At 36.4% G+C, this 24,286-nt stretch overlaps 1 protein-coding gene across 2 annotated transcripts; it reads left to right on the top strand.

Moving 5' to 3' along the window:
* The first annotated feature begins 1,543 nt into the window (after nt 1-1,543).
* On the top strand, nt 1,544-21,829 carry LARP7 (La ribonucleoprotein 7, transcriptional regulator). Of its 2 annotated transcripts, none has more exons than XM_081811972.1 (13): nt 1,544-1,694; nt 8,295-8,498; nt 8,988-9,088; nt 9,190-9,273; nt 9,408-9,572; nt 9,662-9,755; nt 9,834-10,166; nt 10,254-10,398; nt 12,047-12,195; nt 13,073-13,191; nt 16,399-16,558; nt 16,782-16,873; nt 21,232-21,829. In XM_081811972.1, the coding sequence occupies exons 2-13, from the start codon at nt 8,297-8,299 to the stop codon at nt 21,310-21,312; spliced, it is 1,725 nt and encodes a 574-aa protein (XP_081668098.1). In that variant the 5' UTR covers nt 1,544-1,694; nt 8,295-8,296; the 3' UTR covers nt 21,313-21,829. The 2 variants fall into 2 exon arrangements, with proteins under 2 accessions (XP_081668098.1, XP_081668097.1); XM_081811971.1 differs by having other exon boundaries at nt 9,831-10,166.
* Nucleotides 21,830-24,286: the final 2,457 nt, after the last annotated feature.

Genomic DNA, 24,286 nt, shown 5'->3' with positions numbered 1-24,286 from the left:
GCTGGCTCAGTCTGTAGAGCATGCAATTCTTGATCTCCCGGTCATGAGTTCAAGCCCCATGTAGGGCATAAAGTTTACTTCAAAAAAAAAAGAAAAAATTTTAAAAACTAAGTAGTCTAAATTCTGGTGCTCATACTCACAAATATGACATGACTATTGAATACCTAGTATGTCAGGCAAATTTTTGGACTACTTTGTATTATATATGTTACTTATATATAATATTTGTCAATCTCAGAATCCTGAAGAGTAGATGTTATCACAACATACAGATTACTAATCCAGTATTTACTAATTTAAGATTACTTATATTCTATTTAGGAACTGCAAGATAAATTCCCCATTGTTTTCCTAAATTAGAGATATTACTTGCAGGGCTTACAATTTAAAAGGAATTGTAAAGATCCATATCCTCATAAGTGGTAAATTAGATTATAATAAAACAAAGACTAGCTAAAAAAAAAAAAAGGCTAGCTTTATTTAAAAATATTTAGAAGAGGTCTAAATTCCTACATTCGAAGGAGAGTCAATAGTCCTTTTTTACCATTAAATAGGAAAAATGGTATTAACTAACAAATGACATATTTAAGTGAAGTGCAAATATAAAAAAAATTTCTGAAAGTCTTCACCTAGCCACATCAAGCGTTCACCCACCTCTAACGGGCGGAAGTTTAATTTACAAAGTTTTTAAAGCGGTATGGAGACCTCAGATGTGGTAATTATATAACCACAGACATGCACACATACCCCCCCAACCATATATATTCCCACACGTCCTTACGCTGCTTTATACATTCATATATAAAAATCAGTGTTCTCAACAAAATATGAGCCATTCTTCCTTTTAAGATGTTTTTGGTCTTTTTGTTTTGGAACAAGCAGGACCTTTAGAACCCCTAAATGGTTCACAGATTTAAAAGTTCCAGAATCTCGAACTCAATATTCTGTTAAGAAGCCATTCAGTCCAAATAACCAAGAGAAGCTAACATTTGCCAAAATAATAATTACCATGACTCTGTGTAACCAAATGGCAATGAGACTTGACCCTCTGTCAGTCCTAAATGCAAACACCAAAACCTTCTCTGGTCCTTACACTTATGCGGAAACTGCAAAGCAGAGGCTGGGGAAAGCGGTAAAGACGAGGCACCAATTTTACAGAGATTCGGAGCAAGCGAGTGTAACTGTCCAAACCTGGTTCCATATAGCACCAGCAACGGTCCGCTTCTGGCGGAATAGTCTTTCAACCCTTTGCCCTAAATTGCGACGCCTCCTCTCCCTCAAATCCCTTTGCCTATACACCCCCACGCCGGGGAAACAACTGACCTCACCTGTCCATAAAATCCACTTTCGAATTTCTCCCGCGAAAGACTGTGACGTCATTAAACTGGGACCGCACCAGATCAGGACCCAATACTCAGCCCGCCCACCACAACCGGCGTTTTCAAACCGCCAATCAAACTTTTCATCGTCTGCGAGCCTCCTTGCCCAGCCGGGTAATCCAACGCCCCGCCCCCAGCGCCAGCCCACGCCCGTGACGTAAGCGACGGACGCACCGTCCCGTGCTCGTCTTTTCCAAGGCCTACGGGAGAGCTGTGTCGCTCATCCTATGACGCGGAAACCAGGACTATAAGGATCTGGAGACGAAAAGGTCGAAGGACGCTATCACCGGCCCAGTGTTTTGGGAATTGAACGGAGTAAGTTCCAAGTAGACCGTAGATAGTGTCGCTCAGGTTGACTGAGGTTTCATTTCCTCTGAGTCCTTTTTAACGCAGTCCATTCTATCTTCTGGCGTCCCTTTCACTTCGTCCCCTCCCACAAACCCATCAGTTTGCTTGTCCTAGTTCTCTGTGCGCACGCGCAAAAGTCCTGTGGGCGCCCTTGTAGTTCCAGTTTTCAGAGGTTGGGGGCGCGTATTGTCCGGCTTTGGGAGATTGGGGGCCTGCCCGGCATTTGGCGGCGTACTTGGGAAAGGACGGGTGCCGAGGTGGACCTTAGCCAAGGGTAAAATGCTTTACTTCCTAGATCTGAGCCTTGGCGGCCAAACAGTAGCGAATGTGAGGACTTGTTTTAAAGTTAGTCATTTTCTTTTTCAAGATTCTAGTTTTTGTTATTAAAGAACCGAAAATCCAGTTACGGAAGGGAGCTAACAAATTTTAAGTGTCAAGTGAAGGGTACTAAGCGCCCTAATAGATGTGCTTGAGGGAAAATGGGTAAGGAGACAAATTAGGGGAGACGTGGTGGTAGAAAGCTACATTGAGTAAGATGCCATTTAACGTGGGCCTTGAAAATTGGATAGGGGTTTATAAGGCAAGTAAGACAAGACTAATTCAAAAAAGCAGAGACACACAGGCAAGGGTGTTCTGGTGCCTTTGAATGGTCAGCCGTGGCTAGAACGATGACTTAACGTTTTTGACACACCATTTCCTCTAAGAACGATGAAGGCTGTGGATGAGCTTCCCAGGAAGATGCATGCACATGGCAAGACATTTTACGTGTAATTTTGTTGGGAAATTGTGAAACACCTTGAAATGGCCAAGAAAAGAAATACTGGATATCTTGTCTAGCTCACTCTTCCAGGTTATCTCTTTCATTGTCATTGAGCTATTTTATTTTACATTTATGGAAGTTGTAGAAAATAATTATAATGGAAATTAGTCTTGCAATTAATTAATGTTGCAATTATTGCCCTAACCATTTTTGCATCTATGAACAAATTCCTTTCAGTGTTTCTGATTGTTTATATATTTTAATACTCCTTTGAAGTAGTTTTTTTTTAAGATTTATTTATTTGACAGAGAGACACAGCGAGATACAGAACGCAAGCATGGGGAGTGGAGAGGGAGAGGCAGGCCTCCCTCGGAGCAGGGAGCCTGATGCAGGCTAGGATCATGACCTGAGCCAAAGGCAGACGCCCAATGACTGAGCCACCCAGGTGCCCCTGAACTAGTTTTTTTTTTTTTAATATAATATTTTTAAATTTATTATTTATTTTAAGTAGTCCTCACATCCAACATGGGCCTTGAACTCACGACCCTGGGATTGAGTCTCATGTTCTACTGACTGAGCAAGCTAAGCGCACCCTCCCCGAACCAGTTTGTAATACTTAACTAGTTCCTTGATTAATTACTGAAATGTTTGACATATATTCATTTTATATTAATTTATATTTAAATTCCATTGTTTAAAATCTTTTAACAATTTCACAGAATTCACAAGAATGTTTGAAACTCACCCAAAATTCCATGGACTTTAGGTTAAGAATATCTGAGTCAGAGCATAGAATGCATCGTGACAGGCTAAAAAAGTTCTACTAAAAGGTAGGCAAATATGACGGAGTCAAACTTAACAGAGCTCGTTTGCTTACCCAAGCTTGTTTTTACCCAGCTAGTTTTGACCAATTCACTTAATCTTTAAGTCTCTGTAAAAAAAAAAAAAAAAAGAAAGAAAGAAAGTTGGAAGAAACCACCTAATTGTGATTGTGAGGATTTAAAATAATATATGTAAAGTAACTGGCATTGTTACACAGTACTTTATTTGTTTAAAGCCCCTGTTTAGAAGCCAGTTAGATGTCCCTGACTCTAACAATTTTTTAAACTTACATATTATGTTTTAAGAAGGTGCTAAGGAATTTTTAATGTTGAAAGTTTTAACATTAAAATCATAAAATTAGGTCTGTGTTTTAGACAAGTTACACAGCTTATGAGAAGGATAAATGACTTCTAGAACAGTTTATAAACTGTTCCTGTATTATAGTGACACTCGTGGAAAATATTAGAGGAAGATAAAAGCCATTCCAAAAGTTGAATTGGTAGGACTTAGTGACAGATTGATAAATGATAAAATGGTAATAATGTTACATTTTATCAAGTGTGTGAGAAAGACTTAGAAGATCAGACTAACAAAAGTAACTTCCTGATTCCGCCCCCCAGCCTTTGCACTGGGAAGTTAAATTGTACTATATCTTGTTACTTTGTGTTAATCAAATCTTTCTCTTATACATATATGAAAGTATATTTGATTATTTACAGAATATATTTCTTAAGATCACAGATTGCAGACATATGTTAGGCGCACTAGGCAAGAGTTTTAGAACTTAATTTTCCAAGTCACAAAAATAACCCTTCGGTGAGGGAAGGAAGGAAGGTCTCTGAGATGAGAATGATGGGAAAAAATCTGATTTCAGGAAAATTTTTACTTTCTGCGCTTCTGTCCTCTATTTCCTTAGATGGTGGCTCTAACAAGGAAAGGAATTGGAGAGCTGGTCATCTGTCCTTTATAATTTGTGGAGTTTTTGCAAAGGGGAAAGTTAGCATTGGATTCTGCTGTATTGATAATTTGTAGCTTCCATTTGTATTTTATTTATAAACATCTACCCCCTTTCAAAACTTGAAATGCCTAACACTTTGCAGTATGAGATCCTTTTAAATACATTAATTATTTAACAAACGTTTAGGTTGTGATCAAGCTAAAGTCCCTGCCTTCATAGTTTTTGCATTCTGGTGGGATAGACAGACAATGAAATTATAATTACAGGTAGCAACAAGAGGATACGAAGTGGTAACGGAATGGGTAGTGTTAAGATTGTCAGAGCAGAGGGCGCCTGGGTGGCTCAGTCGGTTAAGCGACTGCCTTCGGCTCAGGTCATGATCCTGGAGTCCCGGGATCGAGTCCCGCATCGGGCTCCCTGCTCAGCGGGGAGTCTGCTTCTCCCTCTGACCCTCCTCCCTCTCGTGCTCTCTGTCTCTCATTCTCTCTTTCGCAAATAAATAAATAAAATCTTTAAAAAAAAAAAAAAAAGATTGTCAGAGCAGAAATGTTTCAGAGTGAGTGAAAGGCATCTTTGAGAAAGTGACATTTATAGAGACCTGAATGAACAGAGAAGTAATCCCTACAGATGTGGTGGGGAGGGTAAAGAGAACAGCAAGAGCAAAGGCCTTGAAATGGGAATGGCCTTAGCATGTTTGAGGAATGGTATATCATAGTTGGAATGAGCCTGTTGGAAAGAATTGTAAGAAATTAAGTTAGATATCCCCAGGCCAGATCGAATAGTGCCTAGTAGGCCACAGTAAGGGCTTTGGATTTTGAGTATGATAAGAAAGAATTGGAGGATTTTGTCTGAGAGATTGACGTGCTCTGATTTACATATTTAGATGATTATTCTGGCTACTATCTAGAGAATTGATGATAATGGAAGAAGAGTAGAAACAAGCACAAGTTACAGTGTACTTGCAGTAGTTCAGGCAAGACACAATGATACCATGGACCAAGTGGTTGTGATAAAAGAAATAAAAAGTATCATTATTCAGAATATGTTTTATAAAGATAGACAGTGCTCCTGGATTTGTTGTGGCGTATGAGGAAAAGAAGAAGGATTTTGGAATTTTGGGCTGTCAGCAATATTGTGATTGGTGTTTTCCAAGATGGGGAAAACAAGGCAAATTTAGGTTTGTTAAAATTTCAGAGTTCAATTTAGCCATTTTACTATAAGAGAAGTACTTAAGGTAAATAAGTGGAGATGTCAAATGGACAATTGAGTATTGGAATGGGGGGAGCTAATGGGGGAAGTCAGTGCTGGAAAATACAGATTTGTGAAACATCAGCATGGCACTAGGGAGCTTAAAGTCAGAGACTCTCATAAAGGATATGTGTGGAGATAAAAAGGGAACCCAGGACAGAATGCAATTCTGGGTAGCATATAAAGGTAGAACAAAGTAGGATGGTCCAGAAAAGGAAATTGAGAAGGAGGAAACCTCTCCTGGAAGCCAAATGAAGAAAATGTTTTCAAGGAGGGAGTTTAACTGCAGATACTGCTGAGGGGTCCAGTAGTCAGTAGAGATCACTGCTTTCAGTTTCACTAGAATGGTGGAAAGGGAAGCCTGACAGGATGGGTTAAAGGGAGAATATGGGGTGAGGAATATGGTTATTCAGCACTAAATGACACCTTATTGTTTTTTTTGAGTGATTAATTCTCACGAGTAGCTCCCTTTTATATGTATCTCAATAAATACTTCTTTACTTGCATATTTTCAAAATTGGCACTTGGTTAATCAACTGCAGCCTGTTTTAAAAGTGCCAAAATACTCTTCCGTTGATTTTGGTGAGAATGCAAGTTTAGTTGGAGATGTGAAGTGAAATGCATTAATGGCTTTGTACTCTCTTACTGGATGTCACTTTGAAACACATTTTCTATGTGTTACTCTCTGCAGCATTGCAGCTGGAGTAACTGATTCTGGCTGACAGCCTGAAGGGGTACAAATAGGCTTTGATATTATGTTTAGTGAGTGTTAAAGAAGGATACAAGGCAGGGATGCCTGGGTGGCTCAGTGGGTCCAGCGTCTGCCTTAGGCTCAGGTCATGATCCCAGGGTCCTGGGATCAAGTTCTGCATCAGGCTCTTTGCTCAGCAGGAGCCTGCTTCTCCTTCTGCCTGCCGCTCCTGCTGCTTGTGCTCTCTCACCCTTTCTGTCTGTGACAAATATGACAAATAAATAAGATCTTAAAAGAAGAAGGATACAAGGCAGAAGAGATAGTAGGGACAGCATCTTCATCTCATCTGGAGTCCCAACCCCAGCATTTACACAAACTCCACAATTAATCCAAATCTACTTTTTCCCCCCTTTACCTACAAAAAACATGTGTGACACACAGATAAGGGCCAAAGTGGTTTTAGGTCACCTGGATATGTAAAAGCCTTAGCCCCTATTTCCCACAGATCTCAGATATCATTTTGGTTGCATAGGTTCAAGGCCTGCATGCCAACTAAGAGTGGCTCCCACCGTGGTGCAACAGAGGAGACAGAAAAAACTGTCCGTATGTCTTAACTCTCCTGTGTCCATGAAAACCATATTATGGGAGCCTGGGAAATACAGTATGGAAAAACCATGTTTAGGGGTTTTTCTCAGGGAGGACTGCACCATCCTGGGCCCTATGTTAAGCCTTTGTTCATTTACTTATTTTTGTGTGTGTACCTCTAGCGATTCAGTGAAGATGACACAATTAATTCAACAAATTTTTGAGTGACTACTCTGTGCCAGGGAATGGGAATGCATCAGTAAACAGACAAAAACCTGATTTCATTAATATTAAATTCTAGGAAGGAAAAATAAATAAAATTGTACAGTAATGTTAGAAGGTAAGTGCAATGGGAAAAAATAAGGGAGATAAAGAATATCTGTCCAGAAATTTGAAGTTTTAAATATGGCTGTGGTAGACTTCATTGAGGTGACATTTGAACAAGACTTACCAAGTAAGAGAACAAGCCATGTTATCTAGACATTAAGTGTTTGAGAACAGCAAATTCAGAAGGCCCTCAGTTGAAGATTTGCCAGCTGAATTTTAGGAAAAGCTAGATGACCAGTATGGTTGGAGCTGAGGGAACAAAGAAGAGGCATGCAAAGTGACTCAAGGAAGGGCTTGGGAATTGCTGTCCAAGAAATAAACACTGGGATGGGAGGTCCCCTGGAAAAGAAAAAGCTTACCATTTGAATTCCGCTTCTAGTGAACGGAAATTAACAGTTAAGGGGCACCTGGCTGGCTCAGTCAGTAGAAAGCATGGGACTCTTGATCTTGGGGTTGTAAATTAAAGCCACACTTTTAGGTACAGAGATTACTTAAAAATAAAATCTTGGGGCACCTGCATGGCTCATCTTGGAGCACCTGCATGGCTCAGTTGGTTAAGCATCTGCCTTCAGCTCAGGTCTTGATCCTGGGGTCCTGAGATTGAGCCATGCATTGGGCTCCCTGCTAAGCAGGGGACCTGCTTCTCCCTCTGCCCCTCCTCCTGCTCATGCTTTCTCAAATCTTGAAAAAAAATACCACACCTATTCAATTACATAAATAAAACCTTTAAAAAATTTAAATAATCAAAACCAAGAATCCACTTATCTCATTGGAGACTGTATATTTAAAAATATGACACCTTTTTTGAGTTCGTCAAGATGGAGAATGTCTGAATCCCTTAATCTTACACTTTGACTTACTGACTTAAAAGTGTGGTTTGGTCAGATGTAAAGATTTTATACTATATGAAGATAATCTGGTCCTACAGTATAAAGTGCATCAAAAAATAAAGCTATGATTTATGATGTAGGAGGTAAATTATTTTAAAACTAAAAACAAGGCAAATGAAAAGTAAACAGGTAAGAAACTTAGATCAAAAAATTTAAAAACCACAAGGCTAATTGCAAGTGTTACCCCAAAGTTTGTTCTCTGCCAGGCAACTTTGTCTATTAAGCCCTCAGGCAATTTAAAGGCTAATCTGAATATTTTCCTGTATTTTCTTCTTTCAGTGAACAGGAATGGAAACTGAAAGTGGAAATCAAGAAAAGACAATGGAAGAAGAAAGCAGTGAAAAGAAAAAAGAAGTAGAAAAAAAGAAACGGTCACGAGTTAAACAAGTGCTTGCAGATATTGCTAAGCAAGTGGACTTCTGGTTTGGAGATGCAAATCTTCACAAGGATAGATTTCTTCGAGAGCAAATAGAAAAGTCCAGAGATGGATGTAAGTGTACTTCACTGTAAAAATGGAACCAGTTTATAGATAAGTTATGTACTAAAATAGTATTCTAGCACAGTGTGATACTACCATGCCGTGTACTGAATAGCATACCACATTTTATACATTATGGTTTTTTCCACATGAATATTATAGCTCATTTTAGCCTTAAGGACAGACATTTGTGGGATTATCTGATGATATTCTAAAGTTTGTGTGGTGGAGCTCCTAGCAAGCTCATGGTTAGGTAGAGTACGTGACAGTTGACCTGGGCTTAGAGGTTACTACTTTTAAAGTGTTGCATGTGTTTGCAGGTTCACACAAGGCATTTTATTTTGAGTCCAAACTTCTTAGTTTGTGAATGTCATTTTTTTTACCAATGAGTAATAGGTATACCTACTTATACATATTTAGAGAGGCAGATTTAATTACCAAAATGCATTTGAACTCCAATTTAGCATATATACATTCTGTATTAACTTTTGCATTTGTTAGATGTTGATATATCACTCCTCGTGTCTTTCAACAAAATGAAAAAATTGACCACAGACGGAAAGTTAATAGCCAGGGCACTGAAAAGTTCATCTGTTGTGGAGGTAAGAATTGTTACAATACAATTAATTGTATCACATAATCATATTAGTTTAATAATAAACTAATCCATAAAACATAATCACCTCATGTGCCCATTTCAAAGCTGGACTTAGAAGGCACCAGAATCAGGAGAAAAAAGCCACTGGGTGAACGACCAAAGGATGAGGATGAAAGGACAGTGTATGTGGTAAGTAAGCCATTTAAGAAAAGCTCAGGGCTGGCGATCACAGTCAAAGACAGAAACATTTTTATATTACAAGTAAAAATTTATTGACCTTGAGAAAAGTACTTATATTTAATATTGCTTTTAATTTATTGTAGGAATTACTTCCCAAAAATGTTAATCACAGCTGGATTGAAAGAGTATTTGGGAAATGTGGCAACGTTGTTTATATAAGCATACCACATTATAAATCTACTGGAGATCCAAAGGGATTTGCCTTTGTGGAATTTGAAACAAAAGAACAAGCAGCAAAAGCTATTGAGGTAGGTCCAGAACCTAAAAGGAAAAGCAAAAAAATTAGCAAGTGTGTTTCAAAGAGTAACAAAATTGGTTGGTTTTGCCGATTTTCCAGTTTCTTAACAACCCACCAGAAGAAGCACCAAGAAAACCTGGTATATTTCCTAAGACAGTAAAAAATAAGCCCATTCCTGGGCTTCAAGTATCAGGTAATTAATATTAAATTTAATTTTTAAGTAAATGTAGTTGAAGGAAAATGAAAACTAATGATAGTATTGTTACAGAAGAAAAGAAAAAGAAGAAGAAGAAGAAAGGCCGAATGAAGAAGGAAGACACCAAAGTGTCAAATATGGACACAAGTAAGGAGAGTGTTGGTAAAATGAAAAGATCCAGGACCACGTCTGAGGGATCAGAAGTAGAAGCAACTGAACCCCAAAAGCCGCCTTCAAAAAAAAAGAAAAAACGGGAAAGACAGGAAGTATCCAGTTTACCTGCAGTCAGAACAGGGAAGAGGAAGAGAAGTATATCTGAAGAAGCAGAATACCCTACTCCCAGGTCAAAAGTAAAGAAAATAACTCAGAAAGACAACATTAAAAAAGAGGTTTCCAAAGAGAACAAAGGTATCGACAACTTTAAGGTAAATGTTAGACGATAAAAGGTTAGTACATGTAAACTTGTCTTTATTTTTTTATATTTTAAAATTTAAGATTTGGAAGTGTCTACTGAAGAGGAAAAGGATACTGGAGATGTAAAAGATGGATCCCTTTTAAAAGCAAAAAGGAAGCATAAGAAAAAACACAAAGAGAGGCACAAAATGGGAGAAGAGGTTATACCATTAAGAGTCCTTTCAAAGTAAGTAGATACAATTCTGATGAAAATTGATCCTCTCCATCACCATTGCTAAAGTGCAATTCCAATTTGTATTGAACAGAGTTGCATATTAGCAACAGTCATGGCATGTAGTCAGGATCTGCAGATTGTGGGTTTAAGGCAACTGAGAATTAAAAAGGAACCACCACACTAAAACATGGAAGCACTTATTTTCAGCATGTCACAGCAAGTGCCTCCATGTTAAAGTAGAGGGTGTTCCTTAACAGACTTAAAGATAAAGCTTAATTATACCACAGACAGGCAGTTCCGTGAGGGACTCTTGGGAACTTCTAAAATGTAAAAGTAAGACTTACCATCACTAAAACATGGAAGCACTTACTTTTTTAGCTTCAAAGCAAGTACATCCACGTTTAAGTGGTGGGGAGCCCAGTCTTGGAAAAAACGTGAATCACTAACATTCATTAACCTGTAAAGTAAGCTTTGAGATAAAACTGTGTCCATTTGGAGACCCCTCCACTGAAACATGGAAGCACTTACTTTTGTTTTACACAGCAGGTACCCCCATGTTAAAGCAAAGGGGAATCCCCTTGGGCTCTGTAAGGGACTTGCCATGTTACATTCCGAGGAAGAATTTGGGTTCACTTCTACTAAAACATGGAAGCACTTACTATTTTAAAAGTCAAAGAAAGTACTTCCATGTTAAAGTTAAAGGGAGTCCAATCCACTCAAAGGGTGGAAGCCAAGGGGAAAAAAAAAAGAAAAAAACACCATACCTTTGGGAAGAAAGTTTTTCCTAGCTTTCGTGAATCGTACTCCCCAAGTGTCTGTCCTCCTCTTGAAGGTTAAAAGGCAAGGACTTCAGGCACTTGTATTTATACTATTCTTAACTGCTGAATTCCTTTTGCCTTTTTATCTCAGAGAATCATTACAAGAGGTTTTTGTTATTCTAATGTATCAGCTCTTAGGGAATGTATGATCCTGGGTGGGTCTGGATACTTTTTTTTTTTTTTGAAGTATACAGATGTCAGTAATAACTGCTAAGACCATTACCACAAGATATCCTCCTCTTTCAAAAAAAAAAAAAAGCCCCTATCTGCTTGTTTGATGGCATAGATTAGAGTAACAATGAGTGCGCCTGTGGAGCCTGGAGGGGCATTGTGTTTCTATCTGGGGAAGCTCTAGCTGTTTGAAGAAACATCTACATGTTAAATGTATGTAAATAAATAAAATGCTTCCATGGGGTGTTTTTTTCTTCTTAGAAATTCTTTTGATTCAAGTAAATAATAAGGACTGTTCTCTCTCTCAAATTGGAAGCATTTTAACAAATAATCTTTAAATTATAATCGGCCATTATTCCCCCAAAGATGACTAATTGTTACTAGCTAATTAATTCAAAGCTTTTGTTTTCATAAATAAAAACATTTGAAGCTTATTCAAGAATTGAATTGCCAAGTTTAAAACATTTAATCTGAATGTTGGGTCAGGGGAAACTAAACTCCCCTTTTCATATTTCCTGGATCACTTAGGACTCAAAAAGTAATTTGAATGTTTGTGTTTAAAGAAGGAAAAGTTAGGAGGAGTGGTTATAAGACACTGAATGTATATATTTAGATATTTTTATTTGCTCATCTGTGTTCACTACTTCAAAAGTACATTCTTTTCATTACAGGGGCGAATGGATGGATTTGAAAAAAGAGTATTTAGCACTGCAAAAGGCCAGCATGGCTTCTTTAAAAAAAACAATATCCCAAATAAAATTGGAGTCAAAAATGGAAACAAACGGAGTACCTACTACGTCTGAGATAAAAAATGAAAAAAGTAAACAGCACTATGATAGTTGTTGTAGCATTATGTTGTATTTAGATACTGACATACTATTTCTCAGTTATTATAGGATAAATCTTAATTTTTAAAAACTTAAATATACAATGGTAGTTATTAGAACAATTACTGATTTGTCATGGTATCCCAAATGTGCTGTTTATGCTTGATACAAGAATATTTGAAATGGTTGTTATAAAATCTCTTTTTTCGTGGCACCTGGCTGGCCCAGAAGAGCATGCGACTCTTGATCTCAGGGTCATGTGTTTGAGACCTACATTGGGTCGTACAGATGACTAAAAAAAAAATAGTAGACTTAAGGTGTCTTTTTTAATGATTTAAGTTTGCATTCTTAATCATATTTAGTAATGAGTACCTAGTTTATGAATTGAGCACGTTTATAGCAACAAAAATTGTAACTTCTCATCTATAATTTTGTCCTAGTATATTAAGATGTATTTTGAATTCTTATAAGTTGAAAATACAAATTTTCACATTTTTATCATAATGTTTATAGAATATTTTACGTATTATTCTGTTTATTTTTTTATTAAGTAAAGTGCTTTATTATTCGGCTAAGGGGAACAGGGCAGGTTTTCTTATTTGTTTAAGGTTTTACAAGTGTTCTTCTAACTACACGTTGCAATTAAGAGTGATAAAAGTTTTGGTATTTTATTTCATGCTAATCTGCAATAAGCAGTATGGCATCCAGGATAATTTAGTAAATTAATTATTTTACAATGAAATTTAAGTAAATTTGAATTATTTAAATCAGCCTAAGAAATCATTGTTGTTATTCTCAAGTGGGCCTACTAAGTATTAAATTATTAAGTGTAAGAGGCTTATTTCTGGTCTTTCCCTTTCAAATCAACAGCAAACAGTGAAGAGGGTTGTCCCCAGGAAAAGGTTAATGCAGCAGGACCACAGTTTGTGAGTGGCGTGATTGTGAAGATCATTAGCACTGAGCCTCTACCTGGCAGGAAACAAGTCAGGGTAATGCTTTTGTGTGTCAAGGGTAGTTGGTCCTCTTTCCTCTTTAGAATTTACCCATCTGAAAATGTTTTGCATTATAGAAAATGAAGAAAATAAAATTAGAATTTATTCCTCTGTGGAAAAATACTTCTAGGATTTGATTCCACAGTAACTCTTGTGTTTGACTTGAAGCAAAATCTGCATTATGAAATTCTTCACTGGATCAGATTTTGCAATGAGTACGGTTGAAACATCCTTCTGTAGAACTGCACTTTGTGCTTATTTTTCTTGGTGCCCTTAATGGTTGACTGTTGTGTAGTTGAATGAACAGGCCTTACTGTGGTCATTATAACCTAAAAGAATAAAAATAGTAAAATGCTGTCATAATATTACTTATTTAGGGGACATTATCTGTTTTCAGAGAAAATGGGTTTTATAAAATACTTAATGTCAAAACTTTTTGACGATTTAATCAACATTACAGTTCATCTGAAATTATTTTGAACTTTTAATCATCTGCTATTGTCTGATTTTTGTAGCAAACTAAAGAGTTTGTAATTTGTTTTCATTAGCTTTCAGTAGATTCTTAAAAGATTTTGTGACCTAAAAAAAGTCAGAACTGTTTTCATATAAAAGGGATAATACACTTATTTTTAACTTACCATAAATGATTTTTGTCTGTTAGTCCTCTTGGAAATTGAAATTTTTTCCTGGGAGAAATGCAGGATTTTTTGGAGAAAAGAGCTTTTGTTAATTTTATTTTTTAAATGTTGCATTTTCATTTTGTGCTGTTTTAAAAATGTCAAACAATTACAGAAAAGTTAAAATATTTTGAAAAGCTACAAAAATTTTGTATGGGTATGCACATAGAGTTTTACATAATTTACAGATTACTACATATACTGCTCTACAACCTTTTTTTACTTACATATTTTATCTTCGAACAACCTTTTGTACCAACAAAACATACTTCATTCTTATTGACATATTCCTGTGTAAGATGTCCTTTGGCATAGCAAATATATTTAAAATTGTTATACTGACATTCATCATCATGTAGTATGTTTTGGGTTTGCATGGACTCCTACCAGTCATGTTTTTTAACTTGCATAAATGAGGTTGCTCACTGTAATTATCTTGTGAACACTCCTTATCTAAAATCCTGTTTCTATCCTGTAAAATCTTGTAGCTATCACTAACACATAAATTTAGATTCTGTTTATGATATTGATGAGGGATTTGGCGGATCCAAATTGGTATTACCAACTTGAATTTCAGAGTATGGTAGCAATATAGAATTTCAGATTAGAAGGATTAAAAACTGAGGATGTAAATGATGCTGTGGTTAGTCAAGTTGCAAAAGATTTAAAAGTAAAATTAGGCAAAGTTTGCTCTTTGGAATAATTGTCATAGACTTTAATTATATTCACCAAAGACCTTTTTATTATCTAAATAGTAAGTATATCAATTAAACATTCTTCATTTATCATCATCAAAATCAACAAAAACTGAGTTATAATGATGGTTTACTGTTGTCTGACTTGCCCTTGTGATTACCAGGCTAATTTGTCTTTTAAAGAAGGGTTTTTAGTCAGGAGATTAGCCTAACATTATAATGTCTATCGTAAATACCTTTTGAATTGTAGTAATCTATCTGATAAATCAATTACAGAATTTACTATTACCACCTAATACATCAGATTTCATCAACTTGATACCAGTTATTTGTCTTGCTTTGTTTCTAAATTTAGTGCTTAAGTAGATAGCGAAATGGGAAGAATTGGCAAGTATATTTCTCTCCAGTTGTCTTATTTTTTCATTGAAGTAGCAATCATTTATTAAGTGCCTATTTTGAGATAGGCAGTATGCTAAGAGTAGGGATGAGTTAAGACTTAGTCCCTGGCTTTGTAGGTTTTTATTGCTTATTCTTTATTATTAACTAATAAACTCTTCTTGTTTTATGATCAAATATTTTCACCTATTGCTTAGTTTTTTCTGTAATCCAGACTTTAAAAATCCAACATCTAAAAGTAATCTAAATTTCTTGTGGCTTGAAATTTGGGTCAAAAAGAAAGGAAGCCAGATGGGTAGGCAAAACTTTTTTTTAAACTGGCAATCTCCAGTAATTTCTTAAGCTTTCTGAATGGAAGTTGATGAATGAAGAATTATGTAACATTCCTGCATAATTGCATTGTTTACACCTAAGAACATGCTGGGAAAAAATAATTAGAAATGCAGGAATGTCGTTAATTTGCCCTCACAGCAGGCATTATAGGTAAAACTTTTCCTTGCTGCCTGACCACTACTTGTTCAGAGGAGATTGTTTAGGTATTTCATCAGAAAGCATGAGCTCTTGGGGCACCTGGGTGGCTCAGTCGTTAAGCGTCTGTCTTGGGCTGAGATCATGATCCCAGGGCCCTGGGATCGAGTCCCGCATCAGGCTCCCTGCTCAGCAAGAAGCCTGCTTCTCCCTTTCCCACTCCCCCTGCTTCTGTCTCTCTCTGTCAAATAAATAAATAAAATCTTCAAAAAAAAAAAAGAAAGTATGAGCTCTTGAGCTATATTCCCATAGATCTACTTGGGAACCTAGAATTTTTGTAGGTTCCCAGGAAACTTTTTCTCATGAGTTCAAAAAAAGTTGAATGTTTTTTTCATACATTTTAGGTCATAAGTGATTTTGTACAGATGAGTGTAAACACCTTGTCCACCAATCCATTGTGGGTTTTTTGTTTTTTAATCCATTGTAACTGCACTGAGACTTGGAACCCTCTTACTGATCTGGCATTTGGGGGAATTACTTGTACATTCTGCTCTACAAATCTGTTGTCCTTGTGCAGTGTTCCCATTCTAGTTAATATTTTAGGATTGTGCTTGATTAAAAGAAAGTTATGATTAGAGTTCCCAAGTTTGTTCAAGTCAGTTTTCAAGTGTGTTTGTGTTTTACCGATGCCTGGCTGGCTCAGTCAGTGGAGTGTACGATTCTTGATCTTGGGGTTTTGAATTCGAGCCCCATGTCAGGAGTAGAGATTAGTTAAAAATAAAAACTCATTAAAAGAAGATATTCGTGTATATTTTAGAAGAAATGTTAATGTAGGATAGTCACTCCTCATTTTAAACTGTATATGGCTGACTTATATAGTACATTCTGTCACAACCATGGGAATAGTTTTAGGATTATTGTGAAACTTTTTTATTATTTATTTAAAGTCTTTCTAAATTCTAATGCAGGATACTTTGGCAGCAATCTCAGAAGTTGTTTATGTTGATCTGCTAGAAGGAGATACAGAGTGCCATGCTAGATTTAAAACTCCTGAGGATGCTCAAGCTGTAATAAACGCATATACAGAAATTAAAAAGAAACACTGCTGGAACCTCGAGATCCTTTCTGGTAAAAATTCATACAATCTTTTTTTTTTAGTAATTCTTATCTAGGGGTGATTGTGTTGTATTTTCTGAGTTTGGCTAGTAAGATTAGTTTAATTTTCATATTCTAACATGCATAAAGTAGTAGTAAATATAATCAGACAATGACAGTTTTTTTATTGAAATGTGATTAATGCCTTGAATACGTTTCTTCATATGTATCAGTGATTGTCGTTTTTGTTTTTAAGGTGACCATGAGCAGAGGTATTGGCAGAAGATTTTGGTAGATAGGCAGGCCAAACTTAATCAGCCTCGTGAAAAGAAAAGAGGCACTGAGAAGGTAATTCGTTTTTTGGGTTTTGTTTTTCAGTAGCCTAAATTTAACATTCGCTTGAATGTTTTCTGAAAGTCAGTAATGTGTAGCCCTAAAATAACCTTCGTTTTGCTAGACACAACAAAGATTTACATGGTATATACTGCATTATAGATTGTGAGAGAATACTTGTTTTTTTAGATTTTGAAATACATGAAATTAGAATTATTTTCCCCATAAGGGTGCATAATTTAGAGTTTTCTTGTTTTGCTTTTTTTACTGTAACTAGTGGTGGCAATTTAAACAGTATTGATTTCTAACTGCTGTGTTTTGTAGTTTGGTAGTAAATGATTATTTCAAGATTGTCTTAATGGTAAAACAACATATTTGAGAGTGTAGTTTTTAAAGATACGAGCCTCCACAGATAATACCGGGAAACTTAATGCATAAAGTTTGCTGTAGAAATGATAAGCTTTATTCCTTTTTCTCTAGAATACTCAACAAGTGAAGGAAACAAGCTTAAATACATGAAATAATTTAAAGCAAGACTCTCAGTAATTTTGTTTTAAATGACACTGAGTAATTTATCATACTTACTGTTGCTTGTGAGCTGTAACGTTTATTCTTTTAAAACAAATTATTATATGTGTAAAAGATTAGTACATCTTTAAGTGCTTAGGACAAATTAGGGCACATAAAAACTAATACTATTATCAAAATTTTAAAATGCTTATTATAAGACAAAAATATGAAAAGTTATGTATTATTCTATGATTCATTAGCACTTAAAATCATACTTTCTGTATTTTAGGTTTGTTGATTTAGGATTCTAATTCTATTTTTGTTTTATTACATAAAAATCTAGTGCTTTTTCATCAGCCTTGCATTGCCTAGGATTCACTGGAATTTAAGATTATTTGGGTGCGGGGGACTGGTCTTTGTTAATTCTGTTTGCATGAATACAGACTGAATTTGCTGAGATGTGGGAAGGCCTCCTTCCTCCCTAAAGACTCATTCAGGTCTATGAGGTGTTAATTTCAAAGCCTGCTTGAGATTATTTAAATGTTAAAATCATTGATCCAGAACTCATGACTAAAATGAAATCACTTTGTTAAATAATTGTTATCCTTCTAATTGGTGTGAAGTTTCATTTAAGTTGTATATGTTTTTAAAAGTAGGAATTAGTCATTTTGTTTTCCAGAAAGATCTGATCTCCATAAATTAAATTTAAAGTGAGGAAATAAACACTGACTAGGGAGTTTTATAAATTGGGTTGGAAAACAATGTGTAGCTCTGTTATTCAGTTGGAAAATTGTTTTCTGATCTCATTTATCTGTTGCACCATCAAGCTTTTTCTTAGCATGATTTGTTTCATAAACAGTATAGGATCCTAGCTGAAACTATGAAAGTAGACTTCTATCACAAAGTGAAAATATGGCATCACACAAAGTAGGTATTGTACAGGCTTTTCAGAGGAGACAATTAGTATGTCAGTCGACTTTTTTGATAATTCATTTAATTAATATTTTTTGAGTGCTCATTTTTGTTGCCCACTGTTCTAGGAACTGGGGATAGAGCCAGGAGTAACAAAGTTCCCTGGTTTCATAAAGTTTACAGATGAACAGTTTAGGACAGGTGATGACAGGTGCTGTGTAGAATAATCAAATTAAAGGATATCATGAGAGGGCGCCTGGGTGGCTCAGTTGGTTAAGCGACTGCCTTCGGCTCAGGTCATGATCCTGGAGTCCCTGGATCGAGTCCCGCATCGGGCTCCCTGCTCAGCAAGGAACCTGCTTCTCCCTCTGACCCTCCCCCCTCTCATGTGCTCTCTCTCATTCTCTCTCTCTCAAATAAATAAAAAAAAAAAAAAGGGATATCATGAGATAGCTTTCCATCAGGTGAGGTTGTCCAGGAAGTTCTCTGAAAGTGACATTAAGACACACCTTAGGAAAGTGAGCAAGCAAGCCCGAGATTTTAAAGGCACAGTTTTCAGGCACAGGCAGCAGAAACTGCAGAAGCCTTGAAGGGAAGGAGGCTATTATAGCTAGAATACTGGGAGTTAAGTACCTTATTAAAGGGAGTTAAATATTTAGAAAAAAATTTAGCAGCCAAAAGTATGACATTAGCACTTTTCTCATACTACAGCTTTACGTTTCCACAGTAATGTTATATTACTTGGTCCATAATTGAATTAAAGAAAAGCACTGGTGATAAATCCTGGTTCTTAATTTTCACCTTATGAAGCAGAAGGAGACTGGGGACAGTTTCCTAAGCCCCAGTCAGTTTATACAGAATTAAAAGACAAAAAGGGGAATAGGTGAAGGAAAAAGTTATTCTTTGTGGGTAAAGACCTCTCAGAAAAGATCAGTAAGATGAAGGAAATATCTGCCAGATAGGGTCTCACTCATTCTTGCTAGACCAAGCCTTTGTTGTCTTCCCTATCACTCTGAGCACATTGGTAAAATTAGATAACAGCTACTGGAAACAGAGTGAGTCTTTTCTCGTTTGTCTTTATCTTTTAAAGCATATTTGAAATGTTTTTATCACCAAGGTCTTTTCTCTACAAATTACCAATAGTCAGATATTCAGCAGGTAAAGGCAGAATTCACAAAATATGTTAACAGAGTTATAAATAACTTATATTTTGACTCACTTCACTGATGAATAGGCTTTTAGTTTAATCTTAAAGTGACTTCCTAGAAAAACAACAAATACAAGGTCCCCCTATTTTCATTTCCAAAGTAACCAGACCTTAAATATATCCCATAAACCTTTACTTCCATAGATGCAAGCCCTGACTCTGGCTTTGCTGAAGTCTAGAGACCTTTGAAACGTGGGTGAATGTGAGTGAATGTGGTCCTCGTGTGGCAGTCACTATTTCCTATCATAAACAGACAATTTGGTGACCTGGGCAACTTTTGAATTTTTTCTTTAAATACTTGTTTTTTTAACTTGTCCAGCCAGTCTGTCTATAGACTGACTCACACTCTTTAACTTTTAAGTAAACTTTTAATGATTTATTAAACATTTTAAGAAACTAAAAAATAAATAAAAGTGACTTCCTGCCAACGGCCACAGTCATCAAACACTTTAATGAATGTCTAATGAATACTTAACTAGAATCTGTATTTTTAAGAGAACAAGATTTTCATTTCTTCCAAAGCTACAGAAGATATTTAAAACTTTTACATCAAGAAAACTTTTGGAATATTTAGCCATCTTAAATGGTCTTCTACATTCCACATAATTTCATTTGCCTTCTTTAAAAATATTAAAAGGGCATCTAACTGGCTCAGTCAGTGGAATGTGTGACTCTTGATCCTGGAGTTGTGATTTCAAGCCCCATGTTGAGTATAGAGATTACTTAAAAATAAAATCTCTTTTAAAATTTTTAAAAATGAGGGGTGCCTGAGTGGCTCAGTCGTTAAGCTAACGTCTGCCTTCAGCTTAGGCCATGATTCCCAGGTCTTGGGATCCAGCCCCACATCGGGCTCCCTGCTCGGCGGGGAGCCTGCTTCTCCCTCTCCCACTCCCCCTGCTTGTGTTCCCTCTCTAGCTTTCTCTCTGTCAAATAAATAAAATCTTTAAAAATAATAATAAAAATAAAATTTAAAAAAAATAAAATAAAGGATTTATGTAAGGGTATAATAAATAATAAGTACTCTTAATAGCAGATCCTTAGTTGGAATATTTTAATTTTCAAATTTGTAAGCAAACCTTTATGTAGCACTCAGCCCAAAATAGACTGTCTTCATTCAAGTAATGATTAATCAGGTAATTAATACTCAAGCCCAAGGGGGATATGAAACAACTAACAAATACGGTGCTGAACCTTCCTAAAAGGTTAAAAATTTCCAGCATGGAGTGGTTGTTTTTTTTTTTTTAAACTTTTTTTTTTTTTTAAAGATTTTGTTTATTCATTTGAGACACAGAGATACAGAGAGAGAGAGAGAGCATGAGCAGGGAGAGAGGCAGAGGGAGAGGGAGAAGCAGGCTCCCCGCTGAGCAGGGAGCCCGATGCGATGCGGGGCTCTATCCCAGGATGCTGGGATCATGACCTGAGCCGAAGGCAGATGCTTAACCATCTGAGCCACCCAGGCGCCCGGAGTGGTTGTTTTTAATTGAAAAATTCTCAGTGATGTGGAAGGAAAGTGGGAGTGTTTTAGTAATTCTAAGATTTAATATCTATTATACTTAATAAACCATAATCCTAAACAGTTCTCTCTGTAATTGATTTGGCCTAAGCTTAATTTATCTCATTTGTGTACCTTTCTCTCTTTTAAAAAAATTTTATTCAAACTGATAGTTGTGAAATTTTTTACTCATGATTATCTTTTTGTTTTAGGTATACAATACATTATAATTTCTAATTTCTTTCTCCACAGTTAATCACCAAAGCTGAAAAGATTAGACTTGCAAAGACTCAGCAAGCAAGTAAACATATTAGATTTTCTGAATATGATTGAGAAACGGTTTTGGGTCACCTCTTAAGATTTCACTGGACACTTGAACTTTTCTTAGGAAATCCATTTTATTTTGATAGTAATAGTTTTTCTGAAACCTATATTGATTAGAAGAAATACCTTTGTTCTTTAATTTGTAAGTAAGACTTTTTGTTCAGATAAGTACATTGTATACCACAGTTTTTCATTAAAAACATTTTATTTGCTGACATTATCTTATACAAATCAACCTCAAAGTGATTTAGTAAATGTTTTGAACATTATCATTAATTTTGTTTTTATATTATAAAAACAATATTTACAAAAATAATACTACATAGTTTAGAAAAAAATGTTTGACAGTGCACTCACTCTACTTATTTTGTAATTTGTTTTTTCCTTTTCAACTACCTTTTCATGTTGATTTATACAGAGACTTATGTGTGATATTTCATTCTGTTTATTGCACTTTGTTTATCTGAGCTTCCACTGAATGGGCCATATGAACTGTTTCCAATTAAAATGTTAAACTTTAAAAGTATTGAGTTTGTTTCTCATAAATGAGGTTAGACAAAATAAAATGTACCAGATGCTGTGAACATGGGGAGAAAAAAATCTTCTAAGAATCAGCCTTAGGCATAACTGAACTCTCTATCATTTTATTCAGAAAAATCTCAGACCTGGCATATTTGAGGCCTTCTTAGAACTGAACCGAACCTACAGGGTCTATTCATGACTAGCATCTTAATCCCTTATAAGAATATCAGAAACATACTCTGGACAGCCAAGGGGTTTATTTCCTTGGGCTACAAACCATTTGTAGTTACATCAGCTTTGTCCAGAAGTGGGCCTAATTTGGTGCCCATTCTATGCATTGTGGAAGACCCAAAGTTAGGAAACTATTTACTTCTATGGGCCAAGGATTTGAGGAGATTGGCTACCTCAGTAGTAGGGGTGACAGTAGCTTATTACGAGTAAAAATAGGTATCTAGCAAGTTGCCATTGTCTCCTTTTTGTTCTCTCCGTGAAGGAAATCTAACAAAGATCTGTAAATAGTTGCTAAACCTTATTATGAGGATTATGACCAAATATGCTTCATATGTTCCAGAATAATCAAAACTTAGATGTCTGTTTCAAGGATTCAGTTGATATCAGTGAGGGCTTTCTTAAGGTGACTTTGGAAAGGTTATCAAGTAAAATTTCAGAAATTTTCCCCTTGGCAGTTTTTTAAAACAAGGTAAGTGCTCATTGAACAACTAGCTTTGGCCACTTTTAGCACTTGGGAGATATTAGTGAAGCACATCAGACAAAGATCCCTCTCTTCTTGGGCCTTATAGTCCAGCAGTAGATAGAGACCGTAAACAAAAATAAGTAAAGTTACATACTTTGTTAGGTAACTCCTTAGGACAAACAAAAAAGGTGGAGGAGACACCCCATTTGTTTGTTTATTCTTCTGTTTATTCTTTAATTCATTTAATTAAAAGAATATTTAGCCCCTACTACATATTAGACACTGACACTATAGACTTTAGAGATATGAAGAAGAGGTAAGGTGCTCTGCCCTTGAGTATACAGCCTTGGGGAAGACAGACAAGCCAACATAATTATGATAGAATGTAAATGATGTAAGTACCTCCAGATGATCTGGGATAGTTCCTGAACGCTAAGTCACAATTTTGAATGACCTTCCAAGGTTTCTGTGAACCTTTAATCTTTTGAGTGAGTGAATTTCCTTTTTATCCAACACTTAGCACATATTAACTGCTTAATAGATACTGTTTAGTTGAGTTGAACTGAATGTATGTTTCAGGTTGTTCCCCAAGGGCAGATGTTATGATTTACTTACATGAGGGATACTTTCTTTCTGTACTTGATTCTCCTCTTCACATTCCTTCCCCCCCCTCTTTTTTTAAGTGCCTACTTATGTACCTGTCTTTGTGCATTTCAGTGGGATTTGCTTTCTTAACTGCAAAACCAATTTTATTTAAGAACCTTGCATTAGCTCAGTATCTCTCACTCATTGGCCATTGTCTGTTGTTAGTAGTTGTTGAACCTGAAGCACTTACCAAAGGTTATAATAGCTAGTCTAGATTTAAGCTCAGTTTCTCTACTCTAAAGACCACACATAACAACTGTAATACGTCCCCCTTTCCTGCCCTCCCGCCTTCCGTCCGTCCTTCCTTATTTTATTCATTCCAGCCAATGTTTTGCATCTCATGGTAGTGATATACTATAGTTTATATACCCGTGCTTCCATTAAACTTGTAAAGTTGTCTGCTCTTTTTTACTACTAAGAGCAATGCTGCAGTGAACATCATGTCCTCCTTTGTTGATGTGTGTGAGTGTATCTGCAGGATAGATTTCTGGAATAGGAATTGTTGGGGCAAAGATACCTTTTAGGGGCACCTGGCTGGCTCAGTTGGTAGAGCACATGACTCTTAATCTCAGAGTCATGAGTTCAAGCTCCACATTGGGCATGGAGCCTACTTAAAATTAAAAAAAAAAAAAAAGTTGCCTAGTGTGGGGCTCAATCCCTGGAACCTGGGATCACTACCCCAGCTGAAGGCTGACACTTAACGAACTGAGCCATCCAGGCGCCCCAAAAGTTTATATAGTGTGTCTGAAATAGTCCAAAAGTATATAACTTTTCATTACCAACAATTACATTTTCCTTTTTTTTTTTTAAAGATTTTATTTATTTGACAGAGGCAGAGCAGGAACACAAGCAGGGGGAGTGGGAGAGGGAGAAGCAGGCTTCCCGCCGAGCAGGGAGCCCAGTGCGAGGCTCGATCCCAGGACCCCAGGATCATGACCTGAGCCGAAGGCAGACTCTTAACGACTGAGCCACCCAGGCGTCCCTACATTTTCCTTTTTTTGTACTAAAGTCTTATTTTTTTTATTTGACAGAGGGCATGAGCAGGGGGAGGAGCACTAGGGGAAAGGGAGAAGCACTCCCTGCTGAGCAGGGAGCCTGACGTGGGACTCCATCCCAGGACAC

Source organism: Leptonychotes weddellii, chromosome 2 (assembly GCF_054177405.1).
Source record: "Leptonychotes weddellii isolate Sample4059 chromosome 2, ASM5417740v2, whole genome shotgun sequence".
Taxonomy (NCBI): Eukaryota; Metazoa; Chordata; class Mammalia; order Carnivora; family Phocidae; genus Leptonychotes; species Leptonychotes weddellii.
This window is presented reverse-complemented; position numbering and strand designations above follow the sequence as displayed.

What these genes read in the sequence shown, in the direction of transcription:
- LARP7 (XM_081811971.1), top strand. Translation starts at nt 8,297, where the DNA reads ATGGAAACTGAAAGTGGAAATCAAGAAAAGACAATGGAAGAAGAAAGC. An exon ending in GGTTTCCAAAGAGAACAAAG is followed by an intron (nt 10,167 to 10,253) that starts GTATCGACAACT and finishes TTAAAATTTAAG; the next exon opens with ATTTGGAAGTGTCTACTGAA. An exon ending in GAACCTCGAGATCCTTTCTG is followed by an intron (nt 16,559 to 16,781) that starts GTAAAAATTCAT and finishes TTTGTTTTTAAG; the next exon opens with GTGACCATGAGCAGAGGTAT.